The 26,242-nt window shown below is 40.6% G+C and overlaps 1 protein-coding gene across 1 annotated transcript in view; it reads right to left on the bottom strand.

Annotated features, from left to right (window-relative positions):
- The window catches only part of gigyf1a (GRB10 interacting GYF protein 1a), a 45,785-nt gene that overhangs the window by 5,634 nt on the left and 13,909 nt on the right, over positions 1-26,242 (bottom strand). Inside the window, exons 4-20 of the mRNA XM_067446501.1 lie at positions 24,812-24,941; positions 16,754-16,849; positions 15,643-15,757; positions 15,452-15,560; positions 10,182-10,378; positions 8,741-8,967; positions 8,532-8,652; positions 8,149-8,328; positions 7,896-8,041; positions 5,365-5,524; positions 5,047-5,261; positions 3,972-4,069; positions 3,791-3,891; positions 2,192-2,262; positions 1,972-2,097; positions 1,221-1,409; positions 967-1,139 (exon numbers count right to left, since the gene is read on the bottom strand). Of these exons, the coding sequence (XP_067302602.1) occupies positions 967-1,139; positions 1,221-1,409; positions 1,972-2,097; positions 2,192-2,262; positions 3,791-3,891; positions 3,972-4,069; positions 5,047-5,261; positions 5,365-5,524; positions 7,896-8,041; positions 8,149-8,328; positions 8,532-8,652; positions 8,741-8,967; positions 10,182-10,378; positions 15,452-15,560; positions 15,643-15,757; positions 16,754-16,849; positions 24,812-24,941 (2,454 nt within the window). The remainder of the gene's footprint in view (positions 1-966; positions 1,140-1,220; positions 1,410-1,971; positions 2,098-2,191; positions 2,263-3,790; positions 3,892-3,971; positions 4,070-5,046; positions 5,262-5,364; positions 5,525-7,895; positions 8,042-8,148; positions 8,329-8,531; positions 8,653-8,740; positions 8,968-10,181; positions 10,379-15,451; positions 15,561-15,642; positions 15,758-16,753; positions 16,850-24,811; positions 24,942-26,242) is intronic.

Genomic DNA, 26,242 nt, shown 5'->3' with positions numbered 1-26,242 from the left:
TACTTTAACGACAAGACGATGAAACTGTTGCACAAAAAAACTAATAAAACACCTGCCACAGCAGAAATTCGTCTCCCATCTGCCATTTTTAACGGTTATGCCACGCCCATCTCGGGAACTCAGGTCTCAAAATTATTTCCGAACTTCCCAGTGGTAAACACGCCATCAGAGGGCGTTCATGTGCAATTTTAACCCCAAAAAACTCGTATTTACGATAATTCCAATATCACGTGAAGGCAGCATTATTATTGTGAACGATATATGGCATACTTCGAAAGATTGAGGACTCTGAAATTGATACGGTAAAACCAACACCATTGTTACCGTTCGCATAATTATGTCTATCAAGCTCTGAGGAAGAACCGGAGCTGAAATTCAGGCCATTTTTAACACATGCTGTAAGCAGTATACCAATCACAACAGACTGGCCTCTGACTAAACAGAGCAGAGTAGACTCTCATAGTGTATATATATTGCAGGAGACTTTATAGCATAATAGGAGGATTTTAATCTACACCGGTTCTAAACAACAGCAACATTTAGCTAATTATGCACCGATCTTTATCAGCCACAAATTTCAAGTTTAGTGCACCACTAATATTCAATTAGGATTATTGTGAATTTTAAGATTTCATAACCTCTTCCAGGCCTGAAAAACAATCTTAATTTCCTAAAATATTATCCACACTGATGAATTGGTTGATATTTGGCCATCTTGGAATTATTGTTGTTGATTAACAGAAGTGGTTATTTCCTAAATTTGGAAGAATGGAAGAATCACATTTTCTGCTTTCAAATATCTACATACATTATGCTTAGATTTTGTTTACAATATAGCAAGATTGTGTACGTCTCATTTTCGACTACTAAACTGTTTGTTAATTGCATCTATGAAAGTTGCACTATATATTAGGCCATTAAAAAGGTCATTCAACATGTGTCATCATGTAGTTTGTTTGCTTTTACCTCAGTGAGGGACTGCTGCGGCTGTTCTTCAGCCCCATATTGTTTCGAAGAGTGCTCTGGTTCTTCAAGGCCTCATCCCAGACGCCCATCCCTCCTCCAGAAGGGCTGCCGCCACCCCCCACCTTTCCATCCATAGAACCGGCTGCTCCCCACAACGAAGAGGCGTCACTCCACTGCAAAGCGAGACATTCATAATTTATGTATTTTGATTTTCAGGACTGCACACCTGTGATGTTTGTTTGCGAGTGTCTTACCCTCTGCTGTTGCTGGACTCTGTGCTGCTGTTTGTGCATTCTTTCAGCCTCCGGCTGGATGTCCAGGAGGTTGTGGGCCTTGGTCTGCTTTCCCAGCCCAGGGATGGCTCCTCCGCTCCAGCTCGACCCGGAGCCCGAGGAACCCTGACGCGGAGCCTGCTGGAGCAACTTCATCAGCAAATCCTGTTGCTGGGAAAAACAGAAACGGTGATATGAAGAAAGAGAGGAAAATAAACAAATAAATAGTACCAAAACTAAATTTAATTTACACTACTGTTCAAAAGTTTTGTTGTTGTTTTTTTATGTTTTCGAAAGAAGTCTCAATCTCACCACGGCTACATTTATTTGATTAAAAGGACAGTGAAATCAGCAATACTGTGATTGTAACTGTAATTGTAATGTTATTACAATTAAAAAAATAATAATTGTCTTTAAATATATTAAATCATTTAATTTATTCCTGTGATCATTACTCTAGTCTTCAGTGTCACATGATCCTTTAGAAATCACTCTAATGTGCAGATTTGATTCTCAAGAAACATTTATAATTATCATCAATGTTTTTTTTGTGAAAATCATAATTTTAAAAAAAGAATTATTTGATTAGTACAAAGATTATACACACAAAATAGCATTTAAATACATATATACTATATGGCAAATGTTTTTAACGCATCCTTGGTACATAAAATGACGTCATCCCAAACGTTTGAACGGTAATGTATGTTTTTTTTAAACACGAGTATCACACCTGCTTGCGCCTGTAAAGCTCCTCCTCCTCTCTCCTTTTCTGCTCTTCTCGCCTTTTTTCATCCCTCCGTTTCCTTTCCTCTTCCTCACGCTTGGCCCTGAGTTCAGCTTCTCTTCTCTCATGTAGCTGAAACACAACAACGCAGAGCAATGAGAACAGGAGAGTTTCGAGTTTAGTGCATTTCCTCAGATCACCAGCAGAGGTCATCAGTGTCTCTCACCTTCTGAAGCTGTTCTAGAATTGGACCCTGAGTTGAAGAATTCATTAAGTCCCATAGACTGGCCTCACCGCCTGCTCAGGGAAAAGAGAGAGAGGGCGAAAGAATGTCAGATGAGAGTGTGAGAGGGAAAAAAACAAAGGGTGATTCTTAAAGTGCCCCTATTATGCTTTTTGTTACCTTTCATGCATTGTGTTTGTGACAAAAAAGTGCACAACTAATAAAGTTAGTCTCCTTATAGAAAGAATCGATTCTTAACTGCTGAAACGAGTCATCAGTAATTCCTCTTTCACTTTCTGTTATAAACCTACGTAACAAGGTAACATTTGCATAATGCCAGTCTATGATCTTCATTGGCTGCCTGTGAACAATGTCTACTTTGACCCTCAAACACTGTAATTGTAGCTGACACTGGAAAAGTTTGGTTTGTGTTGTCGAAAAAACGTTGTTGTCAAAGAATCCACCTGGCGGCACTTTAAAAGGACGAGGACTCACGCTGGATCACTGGCAGCATCCAAAAACACATTCTAGTTTATAGTGGGCGAAAAACAGTATGAGACAAAATGAGTGTGTCCGATTTCACAGTACTCATAAAAGAGTAGGCAAAAAGTACCTGAATGACCTACTAATAACGGTGAGATTCTGAACTGTGCATATGATGGATACATTACTATCCCATGAGGCTGTGGGAGAGGATTAGTGAATGGCAGTGAAGCAACGCAAGTGATGCTGGCAGGTCACATAATAATGACAACAAGGTCAATGTAGTACATCCGGATTACATTCATGCTATACAGAACATACTTTTCAGCAGTCACTGTGTACTTCCACTGAGGAAGATCAGAGCAGAAATTCAGAGATATGGTAATGAGCTTTTGGTTTCCAACACATGCTGTAACTGGTAAACCAATCACAACAGACTGGGCTGCTTGACCAATCAGAGCAGAGTAGACGCTTGGAAAGGAGTAGTTTGGAGAGACTGAATCTTCGAACAAACCGCTTTCAGAATCTTTGAGAAATTAGGTAATATGTATATTATGAGAAAATGTACGTTTTTTTGACCTGGGATGCATTTCAACCTACAATAGAAGCCTTAAGCATAATAGGGGCACTGTGTGTGTGTGTGTGTGTGTGTGTGTGTGTGTGTGTGTGCGCGCGTGCAGTTGTTTTTGAAACCACCAGAGACAGCAGCAGCAGGCGTGTGTGTGACAGGAAGATGTAAAGGGGTGTGTGTGTGTGTGTGTGTGTGTGTGTGTGTGTGGGCAAGTTTTTGTGAAATATGAGCACACAAATATGTATAATGACATGGGTATGACACAGGTATTACAAAGAGAGGGTAAAATATGAGGACATTACACATGTCCCCACTTTTCAAAATGCTTATAAATCATACAGGACAAGTTTTTTTTTTTGTTGAGAAAGTAAAAATGCAGAATGTTTCCTGTGATGTGCTGTGTGTGTGTGTTTTGTGTGTGTGGGTTTAGGGGCAGGGGCAGAGTAGAGGGATAGAAAATATGGTTTGTAAGGTATAAAAACCATTACGCCTATGGAATGTCCCCACATTTCACAAAAACAAACGTGTGTATGTGTGTGTGTGTGTACCTGATGGCTGTGAGGCTGAGGTATGCATGTCCCACATGGACCCTGTATCTGGCACTGACATCGACCTGTTTAACGAAGGCATCATACCCTGCTCTCCACACCTAAATGGAATAAAGGTAGTATTAATATATGCAATGTACTCAGTTACACTGTAAAAACACACAAACACTCAATCACTCGCCTGTTGATGAGCTGAAACAGCTGCTGTTGCTGCTGGTAAAGAGCCGTGGCAGCGGCTAATTCCTGCTGCTTCTTCAGCCGCTCCTGGTCCATGTTACCCTGAAACACACACAAAGATCAATAACACACATTAACCCATGGCAGAGAGAGCAGATACATGCATTACTCATGAAAGAGGCTCTAAGAGACATGCATGAACACATTTTCACACACAGGGAATCTGCATGCTTAAAGGAACACTCCACTGTTTTTAGAAATGGGGCTTATTCAACTTCTTTCCTACATTTAGATATGTGGGCAAATGCATTTGTGTCTCAGTGCATTCACTTCATGCTTTAGTTTGGCAGGGTCGCCGCTAGCTTAGCTTAGCATAATGAATGGAATCCTATGTTGCCAGATAGCATGTCCCGAGTAAAAGTGATCCAAAAAACCCTCACCCCACCTAATTGCTTCTTGTGGCCCCGGTATTCACAACGAGTACAAATAGCGATGCAGATTAAGACTAGACGAGCACTGCTACATGGACGCAGAGATATCATGGCTCTAAACCTCACATCATCTGACTGTTGAGCGATCGAATTGTGTTGTGTGGTATCTCTGCGCCTAAGAGCAGCCTGTGCTTCCACATAATATAGAATATCTGCCTAGGAAATCGCCTAATCTTAATCTGCATCGCTATTTTTACCCGTTGTGAATACGCAGGCCACAAGAAGTAATTAGGTTGTTTTATGGGGGATTTTTTAGATCACTTTTACTCGGGACATGCTATCTGGCAACATAGGATTCCATTCATTATGCTAAGCTAAGCTAGCGGCGACCCTGCCAAACTAAAATAATGCATGCACTGAGACAAAAATGCATTTGCCCACATATCTAAATGTAGGAAAGAAGATGAATAAGCCCTATTTCTAAAAACAGTGGAGTGTTCCTTTAAGGAAATTAAATGTTAACACAAACACACATTTACAAAACAAGCTCATCACCGCTTGACCTAAAATAAAAACTAATGAAGCAGAATGCAAATAAGCCCACGGAACATATTTCCCCAACATTCACCCTTCCACCCAGAGACTCACGATTGCCCCCCGGGGTGGTTGAGGGCGAAGATGGGCTTGATTCCTCACCAGGAGGGGCGGAGGGGAGGGGCCAGGGGCAAAAGGCACACGCCCCCACATCTTAATGACTTCCCCCAGTGGCTGAAATCCCTCATCACAACCACGTTTAACAAGCAGGTTCATGGCGAAATACCCCGCCTGAAACCATTCACACATTTCCACTGTACTGAACGGACCTGAGGGAGACAGAACAGACAAAAGAGACCGTATTAACAGACTATAATCAAAGTACTGCTCCATATGCATGAGCTGACCTCCTGTGAGAGAATGCGTGTGTACCCTGAATCTCTCCTTGCGGGTCTTTGTAAAACCATTTCATGGCAGAGTCATGGGAGAGAGGAAGAGCAGAGGCTGTGTTTCTGCTCTCCTGAAGAGTCTGGGTGAAGCACTCTTCCTCTAGAGATGTGTCCTGGAGCGCTGCCACCATCTTCTCTGCCTCCTACACACATAAATCACCATCAAAAATGTATTTGTTTTCACACACACACAAAAAAAAAAAAGATAGAAAACATTTAAGTGTGCTATAAACAATGTCATTTATCTAAAGAGGGGACATACTCATTTTTCACATTTGTTGCTCCAAACATTTATTTATGGTGTTAATCCAGGTTCCTATATTCATTTTAGGGATGCACCGATATGAACATTTTGGTCGATACTGATAATTCTTTATATTTGGTTTTCATAAACCAGCTTGGTTTATGAAAGCTGATAACGACATATTGGCTGATAAATCTAAATCCAAATTTTTTATTTACATTTTCGAGAGCCTGATTACAAAAACAAAAGTGTCACCATTAAAAGCCATGTCCCAAGCACACAATTATAATGATTTTCTCATTATAATTTTATGTTGCCTATATGACGGACTTGCGCTGCACGTTGCACTTAACTGTATTTTCCTTTTTTAACCCTTGTATGGTGTTCGGGTCTGTTGGACCCATTTTCCTTTTTTATCGAAATAAAAATGACATGATTAATTATTTTTTCAAACTGAGACTCATTGGCCTTGGCTCATTTTCTGTGAGGAATATATATCAGAACACATTTATATTACACACAGGATGTTTGGGTCCACTGGACCCGGGGCTAATTAAAGTGTGGGAATTGTAGGTCCTGTTTACCTTTACTCTATCCTCCTCCTGTCAGAGCCTGCTGTTATTGTGTGTGTTCATGCATATGGTTTATGAGGACACAAATGTGTATAATGACATGGATATTACAACGTAAACATGGTTTATGACGATATCTGTGTCCTCATACTAAAACATACTAAATGGTGTTTTTTGAAATTAAAAAAATGCCAAAAGTTTTCTGTGATGGGTAGGTTTAGGGGTAGGGTTAGGGTTAGTGTATGGGGATAGATTATACAGTTTGTACATTAGAAAAACCAGTATGCCTATGGAGAGGAACCATACACCACATATCCATTTGTGCGTATGTGTGGGGTGAGGTGTGTGTGTGTGTGTGTGGGGGGGGGGGGGGGGGGGGGTGCGTGCTATGTTATGGGTGTGTGTGTGTGTGTGTGTGTGTGTGTGTGTGTGTGTGTGTGTGTGTGTGTGTGAGAGAGAGAGAGATTGTAAGTGTGAAAGAGTAGCTACAAGAGTGAGTTTTGTTTCTACCCCTGCCGTTCCCACACGAGGTTGCAATTCTTAAACGTGATCTAACAAAGGTAAAGAGAAAATATTAACCATATATGCTGTTTATATTGCTTGTAATTGGGATGAAGTAAACATCTGTCGAGTATTTTAACATAACATTTTTGATTTTGTTGAATTAAAAACCCCAAAATGCAGCGGGTCCACCAGACCCACGAACACTGGCTGAGTAACAATATGAACACTACACAAGGGTTAAATGATTACAATCATATTTCAAGCAATTCAAAACGATCATGGCGAACAGTGCACATCTGAAGTGTCTCAGCTGAAGGAAATATTAAAACGAAATAATCCATTATTTATCTGCTTTAATATATCGCCCATATTTTCTTGTTGGGCCGATAATCACATCAAAGGGGTTAGTTCACCCAAAAATGGAAATTCTATTATTAATTCCTCACCCTTATTGCGTTCGACACCCGTACTATCTCCGTTCATCTTCTGAACACAAATTAAGACATTTTTGTTGAAATCCGATGGCTCACAAAGGCCTTCATTGACACCAATGTAATTTCCCCTCTCAAGACCCATAAAGGCACTAAAGACGTCGTTACAAAGCCCATCTCACTACAGTGGCTCTACAATCATATTACGATTGTAGTTGTAGTATGACATATTGAAGCGACGTGAATAGTTTTTGTGCGCAAAAAACGAAATAACACATTATATAGTGATGGGCCGATTTCAAAACAAAGATTCACACAGTGATTCATTGAATTGATTCATGATTAGGATCACCACTGTCACGTGATTTCAGCAGTTCGACACACGATGCGTGATTTTCATTTTTGGGTGAACTAACCCTTTAAAAACAAACATATTTCAGCCGATAGCAATATGGTGGCCGATGTATCATGCATCCCTAATTAATTTAGTTTTACATGACCATTTTCTTTCTGACTAAGAATTAAACAGATCGTTTAACTATTGTACATTTAAGACCCCTGTGTGCAAACGACCATGTTGTGATTGGCATGGTCGTTTGCTAACCCTCTCATTTGTGAAATGGTTAAAGGTGCAGTATTGTAATATTGACACCTAGCAGATGAAAATCGAAATATTGTAGAGTTGTTTGGAATATGGTTTCTCCCATCCCCTCCATGAGGGTTGCCAGATTTGAGCACATTTAACAATGAAAAGTGATGGTACCTGTTGCAGGTGCTTCATGCCCTCATCATCCTCAATATCACCCCCCGGTGGTGGGAGGTCAGTAGCAGCAGAGGACGATGAGGGAGGCGATGAAGGCAGACTGGAGGAGGCACTGGGGCTCAAATCTAACATGGCCTCTGATAACACTACAAAAAAAAGTCAACACAAGTTAAGTGTCACCCATTCATACAACTGTAGGAAAATCAGTAGTAAAAAAAAAAAAAAAAAATAGCAATAAAATCGTAATCTTTACCTTCTCTTGGTAATTTGTTGGGAATGGAGGGGACAGGCTGAGTCTCCTCCAGGCCAGAGGGGGCAGCAGAGGGCACAGCCTCAGGGACAGGGGCAGGGAGAGATGGAGGGAGAGAAGGAGGAGGGGAAGGAGAAACTGGTTTCACTTCAGTTTCAGACGCTGGAGCCGAGACAATGACATCTGTGGAAAACAAGTTAGATATCCATGAAAATGTAAAATCATGAATTAATTAAATGGTAAATAAATAGTTTACAATAACCTCAGACAACTCCAGAGATGTTAAAATTGTATTTTGGTGATCAAATCAGTCAAAATTCAGTCTGTTCATCACACAATGCAATCGTATTAATTATTTCAAGAACTGTGCCCATTTCTGTTCCCACCTTTCTCACTTTTTACAGCACCAGTGCCGTTGTTCATCTCTTGATTAGCACCGTCCTCTTCCTCATCCTCCAACCCCTGGAACTCAAACTCCTCTTCTGGAATGGGGTCTTTCGGGCCCTTCTAGGACAACAGCAGAGCATTTAAAGAAATTTAAAGAAAAGAAAACCATAGATCCAAAGTCATTAGAGACTAGATCTTATGGTCTCACCTTAATAGACATAAACGCTCCAGAAGAATCGAAGGTTCCCATTTCTCCATCTTCCTCATCAGTGCACCATTCGGGCAGACCGTCTCTCTCATCCTCTGCTCCATCGCTTCCTGCTCTCCTTCTGCCTCCCTCATTCCCTCCATCCCGGAAGTCGAAGTCAAACTTCCTGCGGCGAAGTTCACCTGGACCGTTGTGTTCCCGCCAACCAGCCGAGCGAGGACCACCATCTAGGAAGGAGAAGCACAAGTGTATACAAGTTGGGGGGTCTGTACATTTTTTTTTTTACATTTTTTGAAAGAAGTCTCAATCTGCATTAAGTTTGTAGTAAACATACACTGTTATTCTCATAAATTGTTGTACTTTTATGCTGTGCTAAGCTAAAAACGGTTAGTAATTTAGTCTACCCTATAATAAAATCACATGATGTGGTCTTAAAATTATCTGATCAGTTTTGTTTATCATTATCAGGTAGAAAATAATATAATAGTTCCCTTTGAATGCAATGGTGATTAAAATAAATAACAATGAATTTGATTTCTTTCAATATTGCAATATATCGCTTTAGGAGTTGAAAAACCTAGTGTGACATTATTACAATTAAAAAAATGCTTTCCTTTTCTGTCACTTTTGATTATTTGAATGCATCCTTGCTTGATAAAAATTTCTTTAAAAACTGACCCCATACAAAGTAGTGTATGTTTAACATAACACAAACGCCGTTTACACATCTCAGGTGATCCACTAACAAGTGCTCAGCCAAGAAAGACTGTTGTTTACATTTAGGGTGCGTCTCAATCAGCCCCCTAGTTCAGTAGTCAGGGCACTGATAAGGGAGTCGGCCATTTTAAGAGCGGTCTCGATCACAAAATCCTTCCAGTGCACTGAAACGTTCGCTCCCTAAAAAGTCCTACAATGCACTGTGAAAACCAGGGAGCACCGATGCTCACTACGTTCATTCCCTTAACAGAAGTACTGAAGCGCAAAACAGATGTTTTGGAGAAAAACAAATGTTATTTAATTATATTATATTTCAGTATAAACACATTGCTAGACATCTATAATTTATTTACAGCTACAAAGTGGCAGGTCTATATAACAATCAAAGTTTTTCTTATAATGTACTTTAAATAACATAAGAAATACGAATGTCAGAAAAAATATCAGTTCTGCTGTTTTTCAGAAATACCAGTGTTGACGACGTACAATGAAGACGTTGTAATGTCACTATAAGTGTCCCTATGTGTCGTGAGCCAGGGTCCTTACCAGTCCCCGAAATTATGTGCACGATATACTGATTCACGACCTAGGGAGCTAATTGAGACACAACCCTACTTTTAACTAGTGATCGACCAATATGGTGTTTTCCAAAGATGGTACGGTGAACTTTTCTTTTTTTTAATGGCAAGTATAAATGTGTGATGTGTTGTGTGTTGTTTGTTACCTTCTCTTCGCGCGACAGTGAGTCTCCAGCTGCCACCAGCCTCTCCCGCTGCTTCCTCCTCCTCCTGTTCCTCTCTCAGTGTGCGCCAGTTGTCACTATCAGAGCGCATGAACTCCTTTCTGCCAACTGGACCTCCTTCCTCAAAACCCAGCCGCACACCGTCCCGCCGCAGAGGTTTCTCAAAACGCCGCTCACTTCTGCAGAATAAAAGAGGGAGGCTTATCAAGATGGGCTTAGATTTGCTTCAGTAGGCCTCGTATCTTGTTATTTTTTTGTTATTAGGTTGTTATTAGGGCTGTCGACGTTAACGCAGGTGATTAAATAAAAAGTCGTTAACGCGTTAAAATAATTTAATGCAATTAACGCACATAAATTACAGAAGTACGTGAAGCTGCAACATTAACGTAATTTGTTTTTGTCGGAAGTTTATCAATCACGCTGAGCATCTGCACCTGAAACCTGGTAGGAGGAAATTTCCATTCTAACCATTTAACCTGATATTGCGTTTGTGTGTTTAAGCATTAGACTCTGGGAAAGTGTTCAGTGATCCAGTTATCTAATTCATCCAAACAGACCAAAACAGTGATAATGTAAGGCCAGGTGGATACACCAGAGAGAATAAAGACTCCCAGCACGTTTTAATGAATTGTTCATTCCAGTGTTTGCTTAGCTTTGAAACACAAGCTCTGTCATGTTCTGCGATTGATTCTGAAGAGCGCAATTTTGGTGTCGTACAGTAAGCGCGTGAGAGTCTGTTATATTGATGCACAGAGAACGTGTGCGCACTCGATCACTGATCTCACGCAGCATTCATGTACATTTCAGCACATTGTCGTTGTTTCCACACACACACACTCAGGAAGGATAATGTTTGATTTGTCATGTGTGAATCAGGCATGTGATTGGCTAAGGACAAAAAAGCAGGAAAATATACCATATTTTATAATATAGACCAACCCCACCCCCGCCGCGCCGCGCCGAACAAACTGGTGGCGGATCAATACGGACAGTAAAGCAGGACCCATAACAACTTATTTGAACAAAAAAAATACATTTTATTGTAATAACTTTTTTGTACAGTATGAAAAATAACTAATTATTTGGTGGATGCATTTTTACCCAATTTTAATAGCTAAATGTGCAACATGCACATTTTCATGGCAAAAGAAGGCCTCAATTTTTCTATGACTCTTTAGCCTTTGTAGAAAGCTTTTTTAGAGCCTCTACACGTTTCTTTTGGAATTTGCGCCTGGCATGATAAATTAATCTATAATGACGAAATGGGGGTGCAATTCACATTTATTCCACAAGGTGGCGATGTCTGATACACAATGATGAAGTGACGTTTCACTCATAGTTACCTCTGACAGAAAACGAAACAATAATAATTATAATCTGCAAAACTTGAAATGACTCAGTGATTTACTGCAGAGAGCAAGTACTAAACACAATCATATGTTAGTGTCACTGTCTCTTGATGATGGATGTGGTCAAGAAGCTGTCAGTGAGCAAAATATTGATTTTGAAGACGTTGAAAATGAGTTTTGAGAATATGCGTGAGATCGCGAATATGAGGCAGATGCTGAATATACTGGTAAACGAGCTCTGACGAGGAAATATGATGATGGTATTAAACATCTGCTCAAACTGAACCCTTCCAAGCTCCAAAAGGTAACGAAATATGTTTTATTTTATTCTTCTGTAGCTGTTACTCTAACATCAGGAGTTGTATATATTATCGCGACAGGTAGAGGTCTAACGTTATCCATGTTAAATATAACGTTAGAACCGGGTCCCCAATATGTAAGAATGTTTGGCGAAACAGTCATGCATTTAAGGGTTAAGCTATGGAATGGCTTCAGATGACTTTGTCACCCAAACTGACGTGAAAAAAGCGGGGGGCGCCGAAAAGCGCGCTGTTTGCATATATAGCTAGTGCTAGCAAATACAAGTAATGTTAGCTGTCAAGTTAATGTTAAATGCAGCTTAAACATCCTGCCATAGTGGAAAATCAATCAAAATCGATCATCTAATCAATCGACAACAAAGTCAAATTAGTAACTTATAGGTTATATATAGACACAAGCAATAGTATACCCAGATCATCCGATCCGGTGATGTTCTTGTCACGATACAGTCCTTGTTGCCCATCCCGCGATCGTGGTTTCGACCCGGGTTACCATGGTGACGGCTGTGAGATGACGGTCAACCCACCAATCCCCCCCCCCCCCCCCGCCATTTTTTTTTTTTTTTACAGATCTCCATTATTTACGTAGGTCACATTTTCAGGTCGGAAAATCCGGAATTCCGGATTAATCCGGAAAAATCACATCCCTGGTGAATGTTAGTGATGACCGGTTCGCGAACGAATCGTTCGTTTGAACTGGTTCTTTTTAGTGAATCAGTTCACCAAATCAGATTGAACTATTCCAAACAGTTCGCGTCTCTAGCAAGCACTAATCCACACATTTCGGTTAGTTTGTTTTTTTTTTGCTATTCTTTTCCTAGGCGACAGGAACAGAAAAAGTTATGGAGAAAATGTTTTTATTGCAATACTCTCTTTATTTTACTTAAAAGACCTGAAAACATCATTGAACAGTCCGTGCCTTACTGGTTAAACATTTCATTCACGTGCATTAAATGTTTTACCGGCAAGGCTTTAAAACACGGCTAAACACCCCTTAACTTTAGTGCATATGATTGGATATTTGCTCAAATCAGCACGTAGACTCACAGGCACACTCAAAAAGAGCCGAAATAAACTGAGAGGAATATTTCAAACGGAGGGAAATGGAAATAATTAATTAAATGCAAAACCGGGAAAAATAAAATAAAAAATTCACCAGCACGTATTGAACCGTGAATGCTGTACCGAACTGTTCAATATTACATTAAGTATTGTGACATCCCTACTCACTACACATGCGACACACATGCGATTTGTGTACAAATATATTATATAATAGAAATATATGGACTACTTATATTTGGTTATTTGGTTTCCTTTTGGAGTCTCTATTGATCCTTGAAGCTTGCAGTAAATACAGTTTTCTGTACCAATTACTTTAGTTATAGTGAATTATGACAAAATTAATGTGTTTAATAAGATAAAAGGCGACTGCTTAGCGTTCACACTGGCATTTTTAACAGCAAACCTAAAGTTACCGAACCAAAGGCATATAGGCTACATATGGTATTATTTTTACCAGCTGAGAACTCATGAAGAGCTCATAAAATGTTCAAAACAATGCTGTGTGCTGGATTAAACGCGATCATTTTATGCGTGTACATATGGCATTATTTTTAACCGTTGAGAACTCATGAAGAGCTCATAAAATGTTCAAAACATTTAACCCTCTTGGCGCCACGGTCGAGTTTACTCGACAAGATGCGTCACTCAATAAAACGGCCGATTTTGTCAAATAGGGTGTCAAATTTCATTCAACCTCCCCTCCACTAGATGGTAGACATGTCGTACTTCATCCCTGACTCATACAAACATCATTAATCTATACAAAATATACGAGCAAGAGCGCATTGAATCAGTGTAAACAAAGCGGAGCTGACGTGCGAGTGAGCCGTTTTATCAGAGCATTGTCAACGTCAGCGAGTATTTGCATTAGATTATTATTACTATTATTATTTTCTAATGCCATCAATAAAGCTTACCCGCAATGAAGTGTTGGGTCTTCTATTCGCGGACCCTGATTCTGAAGGGAAATATGAGATGACGGTGATTCTGAAAGTGAAACTAAACCTAACGTTACACTAAGCACAAACGGTGGATCATTTGCCCAATGTAGATGGTCCTTTGCCCAATGTCAGTGGTGGGAATAATGTTTCCCGGGGTCCGAGTGATCGTCGCGAAGTTAGCAGGTGTGTTAGTGTTGGGAATGAGGCGGCCGCGGGAGATTTTTGCCGCGCCCACCATGAAGCGCGCGTCTTCTCACCGCGCGCCTCTCCGCGATCGCGGTGACAGTATTGTGGTGGAGACTTTATCTAACGCCGCTGGGTATGTTAGAAGAGGTCGAAGTATTCATAAGCAAGTTCGAGGGAAACGTGGAGGCAGGGTGGGCAGTCAAAATGACAAAAACAGAGGCCTTGGCTGTGCACACTCGGCGGCCGCGCGAGGCAGATCTGGACGCGAGCAGACGCGCTGTGACACGGGGCAGAGCGGCTATTATGCATAATATATAATATATATGTGCCCTATATATGGAATCAGAGTGCTTACTGTACGTAGTAAATGGAAAATCTCTACAGCAAAAGGCAAACTGCTACATGCATTCGGTTTGTTTTTACCATTTATTAGTAATGATTTACACATTTGTTTACTATTTACCTAAACAATCAGTATTGTGCAATATAGCACACAGAAGGTGAGGGACACTTTGGGGGGAAGGAAGTGCTGTATTTTATCATTTAATCATGTGGCTTTTCATGAAAATTCTATAATCCAAGATTACCCCCACGTCGTGACGTCATAATATGCAAATTAGATGGGAAAATGTAATCTCTACATAAACTTAGGGTCCTCCTTAATATTTCTCTAATTTACAAAAAGTTTCTATCTTTTATCACTTTTAAGATATAGCCTTTTGAAATTAAGATGTCAAAATCGAACGTTTTACGAAAAAACCTCTGGCGCCTAAAGGGTTAAAACAGCACCAGGATTTCCTCCGTTGTATGCAGAAGACAGACGGCCGTCTCTTATGCAAAAGAGACGGCAGTTTTGTCGTCTGTACCGACTAATGGGCAACACGGGTCCTTTCATGAGAAGAACCAGGAATGCTTTTTGTGCGTTTCTTCTAGCATTTTCGAAATCTGCTCGTCGGACCAAATATTGATGAGGCACTTCCTCGTTGCTCTACGTTTGCCCTCTAACGTACATTATTCATTTTGGATATACCGATCTTTCTGCGTCGTCAAATCCGCTGACTATGTGCCGCATCTTGTGACATTACGTCCAGTTTTTGATTCGTTTACATGTGTTTGGTCCGTGTTGCGTTCATATATCAATCGAACCGCACCAGAGTTTGTTTGGAAGCAGACCGAGACCCCTTTTTTTAGCGGTCTCGGTCCGCTTGTTTGGTGCGCACCAGGGTTCGGATGGCAGCGTTCACATATGTTCAAATTAACCGCATTAAACGAGCAACCGCACCAGGGTTCGTTTTAATCGAACCAAACATGACAAGTGTGAACGCACCCTAAATAAATAATGTATAATAACATAAATAAATAAAAACTTTTAAATAAAATAAAGACAATACCTGTCATCCCAGCTCTGACTGCGATGGATCTCTCGAACGCTACGACCAAAACCACCCTCTACTTCTTCACCGGTTCTTTGGTAGAATCCGCCCTCTCCTCTTCCTCGACCTAAACACACAACATAAACTTCAGCATCTCCGCCAATACAGGAATAATTTACATACACGTACACATAAATAGATCAACTTGCCTCGACCACCTCGCACGCTGCCTCTGCCTCGATTCACACCAGCTGGGGCAGCTCCGCCCCCTTTACCCATAAGCCTCAGCACAGCCACACTGTTGACAGACATGGAGAAGTTCCTCTGCAAAGAAAAAATACAGAAGGAATGAAACCAGGACAAGAACAAAAGCCGCAAAATCAGTGCAGATAAAAAGGTGTAGATAAAAATCACTGTAGTGCCAAAGGCAGACATATATATATATATATTAGGGCCGGGACTTTAACGCGTTAATTAAGATTAATTCATTACGTAACTTTAACGCGTTAATTAATTACGCAAAAAAAGAAAAAATTTAACCGCATTTATTTTTGCACCGCGGAACGTTTTTCAATGAATCAGTTTCGACGGACCGATTATACTGGAACACCAACTAGCGCGACAACTACAACAACAAACCATGGGTGCGTCTCAATCCGCTCCCTAGTTCAGTAGTCAGGGCACTGATCAGGGAGTCAGCCCATTGACTTATGTCTTGATCAGTGCCCTGACTAGGGAACTAGGGAGCTGATTGAGACGCAGGGCATGCGTGAACATGAACGAAGAAGCTGATGAGACTGCTTTGCTTGGCCCCGTGGATGGGAAATTTTGTTTTAAAAAAACGAAAGAATGGAAGCGTCGACAAGAGCATGGTAGTGTGCAAGCTATACAACAAGGAATTTCCGTATCACCGCAGCACATCGAGCCTCAGATATCACAAATATGCTTTTGCTACACTTAATGGCAAACATTGCACTGGTCTGCTGGACTGAAATAAATAAACAATATTTTGTTGATTAAGCTTATGTTTTCAGTCATTATTCAATGGTATACTAAACATCCATGTGAAAAATTACTTCTCATTGTTCTCAGGTCAAATATTTATATGCGATTAAAATGCGATTAATTTCGATTAATTAATTACAAAGCCTCTAATTAATTAGATTAATTTTTTTAATCGAGTCCCGGCCCTAATATATATATATATATATATATATATATATATATATATACAAGAACAGTTTACAGGGCAGTGTGTGTGATGCATGTCTAACCAGCCCGAAGCTCAAAATACCAGATGTGCAAGTGTGCGCCTCTCACCTGCTCCTCTTCAGTGAGAGGCAACAGTGCCAGTGGCTGTTGAGGCTCATCCTGCAGAATAGCAGCAAACTCCTTATCCTGCATTTCTTCAGGGACCTGAAAACACACACACACACACACACACAAGACTAATGAATCAATCTACTGTTCAAATGACTGACTAAAAATATAAGTAAATTCACACTTGCTGGACAGAGTAACATTAAAGGTTTGGATTATGTTCAGTCGGGTTTAACCCTTCCCAAATATTTGGTACAGCACATTGTGTAAATAGCATTTTGTACGCTTAAAACAGCACTACACGATGTGAGCACCTTCACAAAAGGGCCTTTCCTTAAGGCTGTTAGAACTGTACATTGCTGCTCTTAAGTTTGGGGTTGTAAGTTTTATGTTTTTGAAAGAATTCCCTGATGCTCACCAAGGCTGCATTTTAAAAAAATACAGTAAAAACAGGAATATTGTTATTACAAATTTAATTTGTGCGATGAGTGAGCTGTATACATGTATGTATGTATGTATGTCATATATATATCACACACCAATCAGGTATAACATTATGACAAGAAGTGAATAACATTGATAATCTCTTCATCACGGCTCCTGTTAGTGGGTGGGATATATTAGGCAGCAAGTGAACATGTTGTCCTTGAAGTTGATGTGTTACAAGCAGGAGAAATGGGCAAGAGTAAGGATATGAGAGAGTTTGACAAGAGCCAAATTGTGAAGGCTAGACGACTGGGTCAGAGCATCTCCAAAACTGCAGCTCTTGTGGGGTGTTCTCGATCTGCAGTGGTCAGTATCGATCAAAAGTGCTCCAAGGAAGGAACAGTGGAGAACCGGAGACAGGGTCATGGGTGGCCAAAGCTCACTGATGCATGTGGGGAGTGAAGGCTGAGCATCACATGCGAGGCATACCTGTCCAGTCTCAATCACACACCGGTCTCACTCGCTCCTCCACCTCGCCCCAACAGTGCATCTCAGGGGCGGCAGTGGCTCAGTGGATCATGTAGGTTGTCTACAAACCCGGAAGGTTGGTGGTTAGATCCCCGGTTCCACCTGACCAAGTGTCACGGTGTCCATGAGCAAGACACCTAACCCCAGCTGCTCCCGACGATCTTGATCGCGCCTTACATGGCTGACATCGCCGTCGGTGTATGAATGGGTGAATGTGAGGCAAAAATGTAAAGCGCTTTGGATGGCCATAGGTCTGTTGAAAGCGTTATATAAATGCTGTCAATTTAACATTTTACCATCTCAATTTGTTGCGTATGGGGCTGCATAGCCGCAGACCAGTCAGGGTGCCCATGCTGACCCCTGACCACCACCGAAAGTGCCAACAGTGGCACGAAAGCATCAGAACTGGACCACGGAGTAATGGAAGAAGGTGGCCTGGTCTGATGAATCACATTTTCTTTTACATCACGTGGATGGCCGGGTGCGCGTGTTGCTTACCTGGGGAACACATGGCACCAGGATGCACAATGGAAATTAGGCAAGCCGACAGAGGCAGTGTGATGCTTTGGGCAATGTTCTGCTGGGAAACATTGGGTCCTGCCATCCATGTGGATGTCACTTTGACACATACCAACTACCCCAGCATTGTTGCAGACCATGTACACCTTTTCACGGAAACAGTATTCCCAGCTGGCAGTGGCCTCTCTTAGCAGGATAATGCTCCTGCCACAAAGCAAAAATGCTTAAGGAGTGGTTTGTGGAGTACAAGTTTGAGGTGTTGACTTGGCCTCCAAATTCCCCAGATCTCAATCCAATCGAGCATATGTGGGATGTGCTGAACAAACAAGTCCAATCCACGGAGGCCTTACCTCACAACTTACAGGACGTAAAGGATCTGCTGCTAGCATCTTGGTGCCAGATACCACAGCACACCTTCAGGGGTCTGCGACGGGTCAGGGCTGTTTGGGCAGCAAAAGGGGGACCAACACAATATTAGGAAGGTGGTCATAATGTTATGCCTGATCGGTGTATAGATGTACATGAAATGGTCTGCATGCCTTATTTTAAGTGCTATAGCCTTTGGAGTAAATAGGGCATACATGCTCACTTTCAAATGGAAATCAGCCTGAAGGATGTTTTATTTTTTATTTCAGACCACTATTGTGTATCTGACCCTTTTATTTTTATTTTTTTTAATTATCTTTACAACTTTTTTAATTATCCTTGTTTTTAATTTTTATTTTGTACACATGGTATTCTTTTTTCCTCATGCATATGTTACCCCTATTTTAATTCATTTCTATGTAAAGCACTTTGAATTGCCATTGGGTATGAAATGTGCTTTACAAATAAACTTGCCTTGCCTTTGAGTCTGTCGTTATTTCTGTCCTAAGAAACGGTGACATTTAAAGGGATCCCATGGTGTTGAGACTTGTATGGCTTAATATAACATAAATTATGTCTCTTACTGAAATATGTAGTAGAAAACCCATGAAAGATCTACATTATTTAAAAAATCGATTTTATATTTGGACCATGGGCGGCGCCATTTTGTTTGCGTTCTAGGTTGATGACGTAGAGTGGTTGCACTCCTCAATCAGCTGGCGCTACCCGGAGCTATTTTTACCACAACGCAACTCGAAAATTGTTTCAGAGTTAAACAAAACCAATGAAGTGCTTTGTAATTGTACTTGAAACACACTCAAACATACATGTGCACACAAACTCACCTACACAAGTCACAAACAGATGATGTGCCCGGGCGGGCACACACACCTGAGAGACTGCGCTGTCTCAATCGAGATGTTGGGCTGCTCAGTCTCCACGACAGGGGCTGAATCCGAAATCGACCCCCTATACCCTGAAATAGGGCATTATTTGAAGGGACGGCCATTTGTAGTGTTGTCCGACATAGTGGACATGTTCGAGTGCAGTCATTCAGTCTCACGTTGCACCGCAATAACGAGTGTACAGCCGATTTACAAACAGCTGTCCGACTTCACGCACTCAAACATACATGTGCACACAAACTCTCTCTCTCACACAGACTCACACACACCCCAACAGATCGGCGCGAACACACACACACACACACACACCCCAACAGATCGGCGCGAACACACACACACCCCAACAGATCGGCGCGAATTACACACACACACACACGCGCGCGCGCGCGCGCACACACACGCACTGCGTGCGCGCATACATAACCCTCAATCCCTGTGTTGATCCTAGATAGACTGTTGATATGCAGTAGATTAACTGTAATGCCTAATGTATCCAGCAGAGGGAAATATATATGTAGGACGATGGGATAGGGTAACGTGAGGAAGAGAGGCAGGATGTTTTGGTGATGATGGATTGGTTTGTGCATTAAAGTTTGAGCACAAGCTCAGTGAATTAACCTCAATCTTTAAACTTTCACTTTTAAGACACAACATTCGCTACTGTTGTTCACTAATACAACTTGAAGGAGTGAATGAAGACGAGTGCGTGAAGTCGGACAGCTGTTGTGTGTAAATCGGCTGTACACTCGTTATTGCGGTGGAACGTGAGACTGAATGACTGCACTCGAACATGTCCACTATGGTGTCGGACAACACTACAAATGGCCGTCCCTTCAAATAATGCCCTATTTCCGTGGAGACTGAGCAGCCCAACATCTCGATTGAGACAGCGCAGTCTCTCAGGTGTGTGTGCCCGCCCGCCGATCTGTTTGTGACTTGTGTAGGTGAGTTTGTGTGCACATGTATGTTTGAGTGTGTTTCAAGTACAATTACAAAGCAATTCATTGGTTTTGTTTAACTCTGAAACAATTTTCGAGTTGCGTTGTGGTAAAAATAGCTCCGGGTAGCGCCAGCTGATTGAGGAGTTCAACCACTCTACGTCATCAACCTAGAACGCAAACAAAATGGCGCCGCCCATGGTCCAAATATAAAATCGATTTTTTAAATAACGTAGATCTTTCATGGGTTTTCTACCACATAATTCAGTAAGAGACATCATTTATGTTATATTAAGCCATACAAGTCTCAACACCATGGGATCCCTTTAATACTGAGAACAATTTTTAGACCTATATCTTCATCGTTATCTTTATAGTTATTGTTCTTGGTGTGAACGGGCCTTTAGAGTTAGGGTGAACTCACACAAGTCTCAACACCATGGGATCCCTTTAAGGGTTAAGTTTACACAGCAGTGATGTGGCTTCCCACACAAGACAAACTGTCAACTTCAACATGTAACAACCAAATCAATTTGCCTAAATAGAAAAAAAATCTAAACATTTTACACAATACTGGCCCTACATTGACTTGAGTGCAACACTTTCAAACAGATTTAAAGCAATTACATCAAAGTATGCTTGGTCAGTGCACACTGAATATTTTTTCTGCAATAAAATAAACTATGGTAAATGATTATCCTAAGGCACAGTCTCTACAATCTATTTTTGTTGCAGAGCTCTGGCTCTGCCGTTGTGCGTGGAAACCTTTATGACTTGTGTCAGTACTGGCAAGACATTTTTTGCATTTTCAAGTCAACCAGTGGAAACATGTACTTGACTCACTGTGTGTTAAACCTCAGGCCATGTAAACTCCACTAAAGACGTCCATTAAGAGACAGTAAGAACAGGTAAGAGAAGCTCACTGCTCAACAGCATACGCAGAGCATACGAAACACTTACAGAGTGACATTTACATACAATCTGTGTTCTCTTTTCCTGCTTTGAAAATACTTTGGTGGTCGGCAGAATTGTTTGCAGCATTGCAGCCAATCACAGACATGTTTTTTGAGGGCGTGAAAGCAATGGCCAATCAGATGTGTTTGTCAGTTTATCAGAATCCTTTCAACACTGCTCAAAACCAGATTTTTTTTAGCGCAAGTTTCGTAAGCTTGCAAATCCTTTCCTAAAACTCACCAAATGCGAGATTGGCTTTGGTGAGTATATAAAACTGTGTCCGCAGTTAGCTGGAAACCTTTAAAAGTGAAGCCTAAAGAATGCAGTTATAAGCCAGTAAAATTCAACATACCAGGGCAAAAATGCCCCTGTATGAGTTGCCTCATATTTATATCATATAAATCAACAGCACGAGTGCATGTGTGATATTGACTTTATAACAGTTCAATAAATAAGAAGTTAAAATTGTGTTATGTCGTAGTAATATTTTCTGTTTTTCTTAATTTTGCCAACAAAAATATGACCTATAATGCCAAAGCAGAACTGTGCGTCTCCGAACACACAGCGGTGTTAATTTCTAAATGAAACTGTGTTGAGCGAATCAAATCGGGTCAACCAATGATTCAATGGCCATTCAGACAACCATTTAAGTAATTCCTAAATGAATCAGTCCTTTAAAAAAACGAACGAACAGACATTTAGTGTCTTATTTTAGAGTTTAATTTAATTTTTTAAAAGTAAATTCATATTTAAAATTAAATGACAATAAAACAATGAAAATGTCGTTGTCATTTACTCACCCTCATGGCTGTATTATTTAAAATAATGTCTAATAATGTCAATTTTATTGTGCATTATCATATCAAGCAAATTAAATTTACCAACATAGAGACTTTTGTGATTAACTTGTTCTGATGTCACTCAAATCACTTAAGTTTTTTTTCTGTGTAACGAAATTTAAGAATAATAAAAGTTATTTAGTGAAATAGGGTCTTTTAAGCTCTCACACACACACACACACACAAAAAAAAAACACACACCGAAACAGCAGGCTACCATGAAAGTAGCGCATTAAAGTTGCAGTCACATTAGCGAAATTTTAATCGATTGAGAAAACACACCGCCCCCTCACACCTTGGATTACTATTAAAATAACTGGATTTCACAAAAATCATCGAAACAACAGTAAGTGTGACCACACCCTGTGTTACATAGTAAATCAAAAAGTTGTGTGAAGAACAACAGACATAAAATTTAAGTCAATATTGATGACTTGTGTCGTCTACTTACACCAGCACATACGTCTGGATAAATCTAAATCGAGTTCCACAGAACAAAAAACAACAACATTTTGAGCAACATTTAAATTGTTTTATAAGGATTTTTGTCATTAACTGACAAGAATATTATTTGAATAACAACCAATGTCAATAACCTTAAAATATGTAATTATAGGCTGATTAAACTTTATTTTTGTGTTAAAAAAAATCCTTACTATGATATTTAGACTTGTGATGTTATTGGGTAAAGATGCAGTCACAATCATGGACAATTTGTACACCGCTTCGTAAGTTAAACCCTATTTCTTTATTACCTTGTTATGTCACTCAAAAATTAAGATCAGCCTGAACCCCCTACCCCCAAAACACTCTCATTTGGATCTAAGCAAATCTCGTAGGTGACCTATTTTGATCTCAAAAAGGTGAATTCTCAGATGCAGTCACAATCATGGCACACAAAATGCTTGGATATCACCTAGGCACGGTTGCCTTGTACCGTGCCCGAGCGTGACTGTCCGGCTAAACGAACTGCACACAGGCACAGTACGGGGCACTCACACTATTCAACCAAACCAGATTTTGGGGTCAAACGCGCCCGGACAGTTCAGATCACCTAGTGCAAGTACACCTTTAAAGGGGGGGGTGAAATGCTGTTTCATGCATACTGATCTTTTTACACTGTTAAAGACTTGGAATCCCATACTAAACATAGACAAAGTTTCAAAAGTTAAGGTGGACGTTTGATGGAGTATTTCTTTGTCAAAAATACTACTTCCGGTTAGTCATAAGTTTCGGCAATTTTTTTTCGATCATGGGTCCACTTGACGTTAAAATTTCGGAATTTCCTTGTATGGGCCTTACGGACAATTCTACCGGAAGAGAGTGAGAGAGAGAGGGAGAGAGCGAAAGTAACAGGCTACGCCCATCAAAGCGCTGGCTCGTAGGCTGCGCTGCACAGGTGATGTGACTTCAAGAAATTAACAATGTCACCAAAAAAGTGCATTTTTGGTTGCCAGACCAAGACAGTCCTGTACAGATTGCCAAAAAACCCCGCGTTAAGGCAACAGTGGATGGAATTTGCTTTTCCTGATCAGCAACTGAGTTGCGCAAAGGTTTATGTCTGTTCACTGCATTTCGGTGCCGACTGTTTCATAAACAAGGCCCAGCTCGACGCCGGATTTTCCGATCGCCTAATGCTGAAGGATGGAGCAGTCCCAATGATAAAGTTCCCAACGTTAGAACCGCGGGCGGTGAGTGAGACTGCTTCAAATGTCTGTGTTTTTGCCTATGCTCATCAAGTAGCCCAAACATGATCACGTATAGTTAATTGATCAATGGAGCATGCGATGTGTAGCGCGTGTACATTTGTTTAGCTGGCCACTATATGTGTAACTTTATGTTTGTGTATTGTAAAAGCACTCCAAACAACAATACACAAAGAGTGGGGAAAAATGTTGAACTAAATAAGCGCGCTTCTTCATTCAAATGCGCTACTATTCCGTGTCTTTCTATGTAAACACTAGCCTGCCGTGCAAAACCAGTCCGCTTACTACAATTGTCTACACAAACCACGCGTAAACACACACACACACACACGTGCACAACTGCACTTCCCACATGTACACCTTCAAAGACAAAAATAAGACGATATAATTCAAGTATAAATATGTAAATAACACAAGTCGCTAAGCATATTATATAGTTAGCGTATAACTTGTACCACATAGAGACGTCCTGCTCTAGTCGTTTTTTGCTGCTGCTCCTGTTCAACTGCAGCCTCTGGGTCTGATTCCGGATCATAGATGTATGGCTGTATCTGATTAAAAGCCATATTTTTATTTTGAATAAAGTTTTCCCGCTGTTAGGGATGACACAGCTTTACGACGCACTCAACACAATAACAGCGGCGCGCACTCGTCATCCGCTCACACGATACGCCCCCACCCGCTCGGCTTTTTTCGGAAAGACTCGAAACAGTGCATCTTTCTTATATAATTATAAAAAAAATAAAGACTTTTCTGAGATATGCAGGATGCAATGCTACTCTATAGGTACTCAAGATTGACATGACACTGACTGAAACTGAGTGTTTCACCCCCCCTTTAAAAACACAACCCAGATTTGCTTCAAGCATTTCCCCACCTTGTTGTCTTTGACATAAAGTGCTAGCATCTCCTCTCGGCCGTAACGGTACTCGGCCAGCTTGTACTTTGGCATAGCAGGAGAGGCAGGAGGGGAAGACACACTGCCTCCACTGGAAAGTGCTCGAAGCCTGAGAAAGAGAGAGAGAGAAAAATCAGATCAAAAGAGATTCGGCAGCAAAAGTCTGGAAGCATCACTGAGAAATGCTCCAATCCTGGCTAACGTCCAAGGACGGCCCTGAAAATCCCAACTCTACGTCCTGTTTTATTTAAGATCTCTCACACCCCTTTTCCAATGAAATGGCACTGATGCTTAAACAGCAGAAACTAGTCAGTGTTTTCACTTTTAGCAGGTGAACTATGACAAGTGACTACGTTAATCACAATCACAAACAGCGCAGCACAAACTCTTTCCCTGTGAAAAAACACTTCACCACTAAACACAGAATGTTTCGTGAATGCATGAAGCTAGAATAAAAGGTTTTTTTTTTTTTTTTAAGAAGAGGGTCTGCTCTTTCTTTTGATGTATTGCATGCTCAGATATTAATACAATAACATATTCTGTGGGCCATTACATTTTTGTGAAAATGATCAAAATCCCTGGCAGTGGCTGGCAACTTTTTTTAAAAGCTCTGGCAGGAAAAGAGTTAAGAGTCGAGATGTTTTAAAATACAAACTAATGATTCAGAATCTTTTTTCCATCATGAGCTGCTTTTAGTTACATCTAACGTAACACCTAACGAAAAAAATACCAATCAATACAAACATGCACTGCCATTTAAAAACTTGTGATCAGTAAGATTTCAAGAAATCGATTTTGAATTTTCTATTTATAAAAGTATCCTGAAAAAAAAAAAGTGTACTTTTCCATAAAAACATGAAGCAGCACAACAGTTTTTAACATTGATATTAACTTTCTTGAGTAGCAAATCCGAATGATTTCTGAAAGATCATGGAGTAATGATGCTGAAAATTCAGCTTTGATCACAGAAATAAATGTACTTTTAAAAATATATTTAAAATTGAAATATCATAATGAATTTTTTTTATTTTTATGTTTTACTGCATTTTTGTTGGAAAAAAAATCCAGCCTCGCTGAGCCTAAGAAAGAAAAGATATACTAGACCAGACTTTTAAAATTCAGTGTACATTTGATCTTTAATTTCAGACAAACAGGAAAATCAAGAGGCTGGGGTTGCTGTGTCCGATGCCGTTTATAGGAACTGAAAGAGCTTGACGTCGGACGCTTACAGTATAAACAGCTCTGTTGATTATAATGAGAGCGATCTGGTTTTGTTGTGTGTCAGTCTCACCAGAGTTGTTGTTTTGACAACTTTACTCAGTGCTGACATTATCCCGCCTCCAGCATCTGACTTTCCTGCTTTAAGCCCAGCAGCTTTTAGAGGCCAGTGCAAAGTTGTTTTTCCTGCCT

Source organism: Pseudorasbora parva, chromosome 1, assembly GCF_024679245.1.
Source record: "Pseudorasbora parva isolate DD20220531a chromosome 1, ASM2467924v1, whole genome shotgun sequence".
NCBI classification, from domain to species: Eukaryota; Metazoa; Chordata; class Actinopteri; order Cypriniformes; family Gobionidae; genus Pseudorasbora; species Pseudorasbora parva.
This window is presented reverse-complemented; position numbering and strand designations above follow the sequence as displayed.